The sequence below is a fragment of the Carassius carassius genome, chromosome 2 (genome assembly GCF_963082965.1).
Source record: "Carassius carassius chromosome 2, fCarCar2.1, whole genome shotgun sequence".
Classification (NCBI taxonomy): Eukaryota; Metazoa; Chordata; class Actinopteri; order Cypriniformes; family Cyprinidae; genus Carassius; species Carassius carassius.
The window spans coordinates 10,654,503-10,665,887 of record NC_081756.1 but is presented as its reverse complement, the minus strand read 5'-3'; the positions used below and the strand labels follow the sequence as shown (position 1 = coordinate 10,665,887).

General features: G+C 33.3%; 1 protein-coding gene across 3 annotated transcripts; it reads right to left on the bottom strand.

Moving 5' to 3' along the window:
- LOC132102110 (uncharacterized) lies at positions 1–9,126 on the bottom strand. 3 transcript variants are annotated; one of them, XM_059507236.1, is made up of 7 exons: positions 9,075–9,126; positions 8,677–8,749; positions 8,200–8,547; positions 7,755–8,108; positions 1,070–1,177; positions 514–542; positions 1–416 (listed from the first exon to the last, which is right to left on the bottom strand). In XM_059507236.1, the coding sequence occupies exons 1-7, from the start codon at positions 9,081–9,083 to the stop codon at positions 324–326; spliced, it is 1,014 nt and encodes a 337-aa protein (XP_059363219.1). In that variant the 5' UTR covers positions 9,084–9,126; the 3' UTR covers positions 1–323. The 3 variants fall into 3 exon arrangements, with proteins under 3 accessions (XP_059363219.1, XP_059363218.1, XP_059363217.1); XM_059507234.1 differs by lacking the exons at positions 1–416; positions 514–542; positions 1,070–1,177 and adding exons at positions 7,101–7,262; positions 7,424–7,458; positions 7,559–7,666; XM_059507235.1 differs by lacking the exons at positions 1–416; positions 514–542 and having other exon boundaries at positions 883–1,177.
- Positions 9,127–11,385: the final 2,259 nt, after the last annotated feature.

Sequence of the window (11,385 nt, the reverse complement as noted above, 5' to 3'; positions counted from 1 at the left end):
TCAGTTCAGTTTATTTGAAACAATAAATAAACTTACACTAACATTTTTTTTTTTGACTAGATACAATTTTCATTCAGAAATTGCTAGTAAATTTCACAATTAACATCAAGTAACACACTGAATTAAATTGAAATTTTTGAAGTAGAAAACCGGAACAGTAATTCACGTTACAGTATTTTTTTACAGTGCAAATCAATCAGTTGAGTGCAGTTAAAATATTAAAATAAATTTAGATTTTATCAATTAAAAAACTCTTAAAATGTTAATATAAGATACATTTTTTTTTAGTAAAATGTATAAGTTTTTCATGTGCATACATTGAATTATCTTGTATATTTTTCTCTGGGTCTTCTAGGGGTGCTGGACTTTTGTTGAAAGCTCAAAGCAGCATAATTCAAAGCATCTCTGTCTTCATCCTAGATTAGACATTTAGACATATATTGACTATAAAGACTAAGCATTTATATTGAATTACATATGGTATAAAAGCACATGAAATATTAAAATGCTTACCATTAAGTGACCAGTTTGAAGAGCCCCATCTTGAAAAACAATCAGAAATGGGTTATATAACTACATTGTCATTGAAGAATGTTTATTTGCTCACATATGTGACCATGGACAACAAAACCAGTCATAATATTCAATTTTTCGCAATTGAGATTTATACATCATCTGAATAAAAAAGCTTTCCACTGATGTATTGCTTATTATGATAGTACATTATTTGTCCGAGATACAACTATTTGAAAATCTGAGGGTGCAAAAAAAAAAAAAAAAAAAAAGATACTGAGAAAATTGCTTTTAACGTTGTCCAAATTAAGTTCTTAGCAATCAAAAAATAAGTTTTGATAAATTTACAGTAGGACATTTACAAAATATCTTCATGGCTCATGATCTTTATCTAATGTCCTAATGATTTAATGATAATGAAATGAAAAATCAGTAATTTTGATCCATACAATTTTACAGTATTTTTGTCTATTGCTACAAATATACTCCGTTGACTTTATACTGGATTTGTGGTCCAGGGTCACATATTGGAAAAATTGTATGCAGTAATTCCTACCTTTTTTTCGCTGCTTGTACAACTGTGTACCCAGAAAGATGATCACAATCAATGATAAACAGTTTAAAGTTCCTAAAACCAGGGCAGTTATCCAAGGTGTCGGAAAACCTTAATTTAAAATTAAAGTAATTCAATAAATTATACAATAAATCAGTGAGTAGTCAGAGAAAATTATGCAACTTAAATAGGCACCTGGCATGTCAGGTTTTCTTGTATCTCCAAACAGTATCTGTCCACATGCAGCCACAGCGCAGTAGTAAATCCCAGCATCAGAGTGATTGAGGTTTCTCTTGGGCAGGCTGTAGATACATTTGTGTGCAGTAGAGTTCACATCAGAGCTCCTCTCACATTGAGCGTTCCTGCGCTCCTGAGTGAATATAATTCCTGGAGGAGATTCTGCAAATTCACGTCTGAACCAGTAAACGTTGTGTTCTCCTGCACAGCTCTGAGTGAGGACAGTGCACTGAAGAGCCACTGCAGAGTCTTTTGGATGCACTGGATCTAGCACAGCTCTCTCATGATCAGACTGATTCAGGTGTCTGCCTAAAAACACAATAAACAACAACGACATGATTGTAATTTGACCAGAAACAATGTGCTACAATACATGTACCACAGTAAAATTTAAGAAAACATTATGTTTACCTTTAACAATGAGATCTGTGCCTTGCCCAAATGTGAACTTGTATACATATTTAACATAATAGTACGTTGCAGTGTCTGATTCTTCTACATTTGTGATGCTTAGATTAAAACTGCCAGCATCTTTTGTTACAAAAAAGCGATTATGTTTGTCAAAGTCATTTTCAAACACGGCAGGTAAAGCTTGATATGATGAAGTGATTAAAAAGGGTTTCTCTCCAGCTCTTTGTCTGACCCAAGCAACAGTAGTTCTTGACTCTTTTGAAAAAATACACGCGAAGTTAACACTATCTCCAGCTTGAACAATCTTCAGATGATTCTGAGTCACGATGTTTGCATTATCTGAGCTGCCTAGAAAAATTCAATGTCATGGATGAGAAAATGTTAGCTTGCAGTAGAATTGCTTTATTTTGCAGTACGTAAACATAAGTACTTACATTTAGAAAGGTAAATCAAAAGGATGAAATAATGATTAATCATTTTTAGGAGATAATTCGGAACTGGTTGATTCAGAACCTTTAGGGTAAAACATCTAGAAAAAGGTGGTAGAGTGGTAAAAAATTATTTAAATGAAGAAGAAATGTATAAACACATGAAACATAAAACACTTGATTCATAGCTCATATCCAAGTTAATATAAAAAAACAGGCTTTGTTTAAAATCTGTACTTACAGACTTTATTAAAGATCAAGGTTCGTTTTGACATTGAATATATCACAGGTTTCCCTTCCTTCTCAACACAGTCTGAGAGACAAGACACACAGCGACCTTTATGTACTGTACCACCCTTTGAAAGAAAAGCAGCTTTACATGATTCTATTGGCTGATTCACCATAATGTTCATTTTAATGTCATATTCAGGGTCATAGTAACAGCAAATCTAGTAGACTGACAAATTTGCACCTGAATTCAATATAAATGAAACATTTACTAATAGTACAAATATTTACTGCTACAAAATAATTTATTAACACATCAAAGTAGTTACCGTATGTTGATTTAAACATGTGAATGGCGTCTGTTATCCCCCCATGATAATGGAAAGAGATGTTTGTTTCAGCAGAAGAGGCTGTATCTGTATCAGATACAGTAATTATGTAAGGTGTTATGTGGAAACTTTTTTTTTCTTCCTTCCTGCCTTCACTTTTTGACCACAGCTAGAGGATCCTGCACTATTTTTTATACAACAACAGAAAATTATGACAAGAACTGAGCCCGGTATCAGTGTAATACATTGACCTTGGAACCGTATAAGTGGTTTGTCTGCGCTTGCCAATGTTTAGCATCAAAATGTTATGCACAGAATTATATTTAATCAAACTAAATTGAGTATTTGGACCATGTGGCCACTTAATTATGAAGCAAATAAAAAGATAATCAAAATTGAAAGAATAAATTCTCTGTTATTCATATTTTGGCATTATTATTCTGCCTTTCAGTTCATTATTATTAAATATTACTCATATCTGTTAGTTATAACATATCAGGTACTTATTATGACTCACTGCTTGTCTGTTTATTTACTGAAGCTTCTTCTAAATAATGACATGTAAAATGTGCTTTTTAAAATTTGCAATTTTTTGTAGTAATTGTTGAACATACTGTATAATAAGTGTCAGGAAAAAAAAACATTGCATGTAATGGAAAAGAGCAGTGAAAATCATTTCCGCTCAGAATGGTGTTTGTGGGCTGTGAATGAGTGTGGGAGGTAAAAATCGAGCAGGGTGGCTAAAAGTACTAAAATATATATATTGAAGGTTACATGAGTTTCCTGACAAATAAATTAAATGAATTTATTCATTCATTTATGGACAACCTTACTTATGTAATTCAGCAATCCTCTGCCGTTTGTAAGCAATTCAATTGTTAGTAGTTCACACTTATTAACCTGTTTCTTGCTGCTGCCAAATGTACAACAGGGCTTACATTTTAATGCCCTCAGGATAGTTTTAACACATTTTTTTTCCACCAGAGGGAGTTCATCTGCAAACTTTGTCCATCATATAATATTTCTATGTTCTCTTGTATTATACACTTGTCAACAGGCAAATACACCAAAATACATAAGGCAAAATTATTGCTATTTAAAGAAGAGGTCCAATTTAGACCAATTAGAAAAAAATGCTTTTTAACATTATTTAATGCAAGAGTAAAATGCACATTAAAAAACAACATTAACCTGCACATAGACAATAATCACAGTCCTCATCTTTTTTTATTTGCAAAAAGACTGACAATATTATTTTTAAAATGGCAGAAGACAAGTTCCATATTTAAAAACGGGCTTAATTTAACTATGTGTGTGTGTATATATATATATATATATATATGTATATGTGTGTGTGTGTGTGTGTGTGTGTGTGTGTGTGTCTCACACGACCACCGGGACAAGACCACAGGAAGCAGATGATTCTTCTGCACAATCTGACTTTGCTGCAGCCTGGAATTGAACTACTGGTTTCGTCTGGTCAGAGGAGAACTGACCCCCCAACTGAGCCTGGCTTCTCCCAAGGTTTTTTCTCCATTCTGTCACCGATGGAGTTTCGGTTCCTTGCCGCTGTCGCCTATGGCTTGCTTAGTTTATATATATATATATATATATATATATATATATATATATATTATATTTATATATAAAGTACAGACCAAAAGTTTGGACACACCTTCTCATTCAAAGAGTTTTCTTTATTTTCATGACTATGAAAATTGTAGATTCACACTGAATGCATCAAAACGAATGAATTAACACATGTGGAATTATATATGGAATTATATACATAACAAAAAAGTGTGAAACAACTGAAAATATGTCATATTCTAGGTTCTTCAAAGTAGCCACCTTTTGCTTTGATTACTGCTTTGCACACTCTTGGCATTCTCTTGATGAGCTTCAAGAGGTAGTCACATGAAATGGTCTTCCAACAGTCTTGAAGGAGTTCCCCGAGAGATGCTTAGCACTTGTTGGCCCTTTTGCCTTCTGTCTGCGGTCCAGCTCACCCCTAAACCATCTCGATGGGGTGAGAAGGTGTGTCCAAACTTTTGGTCTGTACTACATATATATATATATATATATATATATATATATATATATATATATATATATATATATATATATATGAAGAGTTCAGATGCAAAAGCCTCTAAATGCCATGTGAAATTTTCATCTAAAATTAGGATTTTTATCAGGCTCCTATATTTATGTTCAGTTATTTCACCTTAATAGCCTGGAAAAGGACCTGCACATTGTCATTAAAGTAAAATGACTCAACCTAAGCATAGGAGCTTGATAAAAATCCTAATTTTAGATGAAAATTTCAGATGGCACTTAGAGGCTTTTGCATCTGAACTCTACATATATAAAGGTTATTTTGAATCATGATCTACAAGGACATGGGTCAAAGGTCAGGATGAGTTATTAGAACAATCTATTACTGAATCAATACATACATTGTGTCACACTCTATATTCATGAACAGTTTATTAATGTCCTTAGTCATATCTGTGAACAAGCATGTCTATTTCTGGATAGATATAGTATCTAATGAAGTCATGCTACTACATAAAAAAAAGCAGTATGCCTCAAGAATATTACTTCAGTACCACGGACAGGTATTTAACACAATTTCAGCACATTTTGTTAATATATTATGTCACTTGCACGATCACTTCTAAACTTAAGACTTTTACAGTAAGACAGAAATGTATGCATCAATATATTACACATGAGTGTGTGTACAGATGTATATTTATCTTTACATAATTATGCAACAATTAAGGTAATGGCAAACATCCAATGGTGTTTAAAGCAAACACTGATGCCGTAACTTAAAGCATGGGTTTATGGAATTTATCATAGGGTTGAAATTCTATTATATCCTAATAAATAAAAATTCAGTTCTACATGTTGAGTTAAAAACAAATTACCCTTAAGCAAAGATTTTAATTAAATGCTTTATTTGATGCAACTTTATTGATTTTAAATTAATCAATAAACGATAATGATTAGGAACTATTTTAACTTCCTAATTTCAGAGCTTACAAAAATACTCACATCTATTCTGTGCAAATGTATGGAACGCATAGTATGTAAGGAACTGTTATCCCAAATCGAGACATGCATAGACCCCATGCAATTTGCCTATCAGGCAAATAGGAGCACTGTGGATGCCTCTCTCACTCTCTTAAACAAGGTTCAAAATCATCTAGATAACCCAAATTCCTATGTTCGAATACTCTTCATGGATTTCTCATCTGCTTTTAATACTGTCCAACCTCATCTTCTTTTAAAGCGCCTTTATGAGTTAGGTGCTAGTAGTTGGATGATTTTATGGATTAAGGAGTTTTTAAAAGGTCGCCCTCAATGAGTTTGTGTTAATAATGTTATGTTGGATTGCTTGGTTTTAGATACTGGGGTACTGCAGGGATGTGCACTGTCTCCAATACTTTTCTCCATTTACATAAATGAACTGAAGTGCAATGACGATAACCTTACCCTTATAAAATATGCCGATGATATGGCATTGGTCTCATGTCAGAAAGAAATGAACTGCACCTCATATTTTGAGTACATTGACAGTATTATCTGTTGGTTTGAGAGTAGTTTTTTACATCTTAATATTGAAAAGACAAAAGAGCTATGCTTGAGAAATCAGTCGAGAAGAGTAGATACCGCATCTGAATATAAACCAGTGGTCATAAAGGAAGAAACTGTAGAGCAGGTCTCAAATTTTAAATACTTGGGTACAATTATAGATGAGAAACTTAATTTTGAAAGTAATGTGGAGTACATTCATAAAAAAGCACGACAACGCCTGGGTCTCCTCAGGAAACTCAGAAGCTTCAATATTAGTCAGCAGACCCTAACTATGTTATATCGATCAATGATTGAGAGTATTCTCACATATAATGTTGTTTCATGGTACGGTAATCTAACATTAAAACAAAAGAACAAACTCTCACAAATAATTAATCAAGCAAATAAGATTACTGGACAAAAACAACAGCCACTTCAGAGCTTGTTTGATCATTTTATGGGTAAAATGGCAATTGCGATTTTTAAAGATAACACACACCCTCTTCACTCTGCTTTTGAATTGCTCCCATCTGGACGTAGACTAAAAATTCCCTTGGCTAGGAAAAATATCTATAAAAGATTTTTTCTTCCAATGGCAGTGATTATCTTAAATCGTACAGTGTTTTAAATTGAAACAACAGAACCGTTGTCAATATTTTTTATTTTTTGTTTAACTATAGAATTTCTTTTGTATCTGTGCTGTTGATGTGTGATGTGATTTTTAAGCAGTGAATGTATGTTACAGTGTCAAAGAAAAATTTCCTCTCGGTGAAAACAGACTGGACAATAAAGTTCAACTCAACTCAACTCAATAGACTTCTGAATTTTAGAACTTTTCAATTAAAGTCAAATTTATTGATATATCACATGTGCATATAATGAATTGTCTTGCGATTTTCTTTCTCTGGGTCTTCTAGAGGTGGAGGGCTTTTGTTGAATGCTCAAAGCTGCATAATTCAAGGCATTTGCGTCGTCAGCCTGACATAGAACAGTAGTCATGAAACATTCAGTCATATAGATTGCATAAAAACATACAGTTAAGTGTAATATTTAGATTGGTAGCAGTGATTAAATTAACTGAAAATATTAAATATTATACAAATATTAATTTCATAGAAGAAAAAAAACATTTAGCTTACCGCAAGTTGACTGTTTTGAATGTTGTGCATCCCATCTTGAAGAAACAATGTAAATTTGCACATATTACAGTTTCACTGATATTGAACACTGTATTAAAATTTAAAATTGGCCTGTTAACATGAAATAATTCATACCTTTTTGCTGGTGCTTGTACAACTGTGCACTCATAATGATAATCACAATCACAGATAAAGTTAATACAATCAATGCAGCTGTAATCCAGTGTGTCTGAAAGCATTTGTCTGTAGTAATGCAAATAAACAAAAATGTATTTTTAAATATATTAATGCCATCTCAGGAATTTATTTTCATGGAGACTTAAATGGTCACCTGGCATGTCAGGTTTTCTTGCATCTCCAAACAGTATCTGTCCACATGCAGCCACAGCGCAGTAGTAAATCCCAGCATCAGAGTGATTGAGGTTTCTCTTGGGCAGGCTGTAGATACATTTGTGTGCAGTAGAGTTCACATCAGAGCTCCTCTCACATTGAGCGTTCCTGCGCTCCTGAGTGAATATCATTCCTGGAGGAGATTCTGCAGATTCACGTCTAAACCAGTAGACGTTGTGTTCTCCTGCACAGCTCTGAGTGAGGACAGTGCACTGAAGAGCCACTGCAGAGTCTTCTGGATGCACTGGATCTAGCACAGCTCTCTCATGATCAGACTGCATGTTCAGGTGTCTGCCTAAAAAGAAAGTGGATAAATAATATTTAGTTATTTATTTGATTAAAAATAATATATAACATGTAATTAAGCTTGTGATTGTTCATCTTACCTTTTACAATAAGGTCAGTTCCGTCCCCGATTGTAAACGTAAAAAAAAGTTGAATGCAATAGTATGTTGCAGTGTCTGATTCTTCTATGTCTGTGATGCTCAAATTAAAACTGATTTCATCTTTTACAATAAAATAGCGATTATGTTGGTCAAATTCATTTTCAAATGTCTCAGGTAAACCTTGATATGATGAAGCGATTGGAAGGGGTTTCTCTCCAACTCTTTGTTTGACCCAAACAGTGCTGGTTCTTTGATCTTTCGGAAAATTGCATGCTAAGTTAACACTGTCTCCAACTTGAACGATCTTCAGATGATTCTTAGTCACAGTGTCTGCATTACCTGAGCTGCCTGAATGAAATCAATAAGATAGTAATAGGTGAGAGGATACTTAGTTTTGTTTGCTTTTAAGAACAATCATTTAGCAAAGTAAAAACAAGTATGAATTTAGTCTAATTGTATGAAAATATAGTTACTTACACTTTGAAATGTTAATTACTAGGATGAAAAAATGAAGCGTCTTGTAGAGCTGGCTACAAACAAATGAAAATCTCTATCATGAGAAAGAGAAGGGAGAGAACACATTCAAATGTATAATAATAATAATAATAATAATAATAATAATAATAATAATAATAACTGATCTTTTATTTTCCTTCATTATGCCAAATGCAGAGAAAGAATTCTAATAATAATAACAACAACATCAGAAATACTAAATTAATCTCAAGGCAGTACTTTACAGGGCACTGTTACCAAACTTCAAAATATCCATTACGTCCATTACTGTTAATAAGCTTGACATACTAAAAAGTTACTCTGGCAAACTACTACTATTCTCTAACAAACAAAACTCTGTTTCAAAACTGTATACTTACAGGCATCATTAAAGATCATGGGGTTTGGCCATACAAACCATCAGACGGTTTTATGTTCCTCCTTGATAGTGAGACTGAAAGAGAGAACACAAAGAGGTTTGCCTTTATATAGTCTTACACTTCCCTATGCTAAAGAACAACAACTTTACATAATTATATACATGTGTGTGTGTGTGTGTGTGTGTGTGTGTGTGTGTACACAAGCACTTATATAAAAAAGTACTTACATATATAAGCGCATATAAAATAAAGAAAGTACGGAGTTCATGGCCCTAAATTTATTGAATTTTTGCACTGAATTCACAAAACGCACAAAAAAAAAGAAGAAATGCATTTGTCTTTAAAATGTTACAATGCACTGAGGAGATTTTCCTTTAATTGTAATGCTAAATAAATGATGAAATTATAATTGTATACCAGTTCAACATTTATTGTTAGATCTTTAATTCTATTTTTAATGTCTATTCAATGTTTTAATCATCTGCCACATTAATGATTTTGAATTACCTTAATTTGGGAGATTTCTCTGGAAATACTGTTATGCAATTAATTGACTGACAGCTCTGTTTTACATTAACCATCAATTTTAAGTATGTGGAACACATTGTCCCTTCAGAAAAAAAAAAATATATAAGGTCACTTTGGATGGAAGCATTCTGTGTAGCACTGCTAGCAGAAAGAAAAAAAAAGCTCATAAATGACGGAAAGAGCTATGAATATAGTCTCTTGAAAATAGGTCTTGGGTGTAAAGTATGATCAAAGAGTTGGAAGGGAGATCAATGTTGTGGTCGGAAAGACTGCTTATTGGTGCAAAGTATTTTTAAAAACACAATGTTGTTGTGGGAAATTCACATCAACAAGTTTAAAAGGTACCAGTGGCAGGATGCTGAGCATGCTTAGTTTGATCACTGATGCCCTGTTATAATAAATATAGTTTTCAAAACATATCTGACCTACATGTACAATGTTTTTTGTGTACTATAGGGAATTATGCATAATTAGATGCTGTATGCTACTATATTGAATAACTGTCAGACTTTGTGATACAACATTAAAGTTAATAATATCTGTCCAATAGGTTTGTGAGTTTCTGAACTGCCATTATTATTTGCACACGTAAAGCATTTGAACCCGAGAAATTGAAGACAAACAAAATATTAGAGTTTAAAACCATTGTACCACATCAGAAGTCTCTGCTATCTGACTGACTTTCAATCTGAAATCAAGAGGTCATTTGAGCTGCGTTCACCACAAACGTCCACAAGTGCCTGCGACATAAACGTCAAAGTGATAAAAGAATCACTATAATAAAATGCAAAAAAGCTTGCCTTGATTGATAAAGACTGTGGTGGCACGTACAACCACAAATCACAAAATCATGTTTAAACAGAACCATCATTTGTCCATATAAGAAGAAGATCTGATACTAAACAAGTGTTCCAGTTAGAGGCCACAGTTTATGACATCATTTCCTGTAGAGTGACTGACAGGAAGAAGCTGCTCAGTACAGACTGAGAACTGCTGTGGTGAACATCAGCGGAGAAACATTTTATCTTTAGCACTGACATAATAGTAAAAAAAAATAAAACCTTTATGAACAGTATATATACTTGTAATTAAATATTAGAAATACTGGAAATATTAATTTTGATGAACATAAGATGTTTCATCTATAGAATAATTAATTTTCCAAAAAACATATACATATACAGTGCATATTTACCCAATCTACCTGTAGTATACACACACACCACTATACAGACACACACACACACACACACACACACACACACACACACACACACACACACACACTTACACACACACACACACACACACACACACATATATATATATATATATATATATACACACATAAATAAGTACAGATAATGTTTGTTTGCACCTCTGTGCATACTTTTGCAAGCATGATCTGCATTCATCACTGTTTGATCATTTTCCAACCACAGTACTGACCCACTGGTGTGTTTTCACACCCTTCTCTGAATCAAAACCACACACGTACCATTGTTTTAAAAAAAAAGTTGCCTCCATTATGGAAGTCAAAAATAACCCTTCCATGTGAACATATTTATCACAACCTACTCCCTGGTTTTAAGTCTAGTGGAAACAGGCAGCAATTTTTTTTGAATGATTCACAAAAGTGACCTGTATTAAAAAGGGTTCTCTAACTCATGATTGTATATACTGTAATAATTAGTATAAACAACTACAACCACAACAATTATCAGGCTCAGCTTTTACATGTTCAGAGCCCACTTGACACCTTAGAGCTGGGGCCGGGCCTGCT

Coding starts and splice junctions, on each gene's coding strand:
- LOC132102110 (XM_059507234.1), bottom strand. Junction 8,548..8,676: donor AGTAATTAACATTTCAAAGT/GTAAGTAACTAT, acceptor GATTTCATTCAG/GCAGCTCAGGTAATGCAGAC. Junction 7,263..7,423: donor TTCAAAACAGTCAACTTGCG/GTAAGCTAAATG, acceptor GTTCTATGTCAG/GCTGACGACGCAAATGCCTT.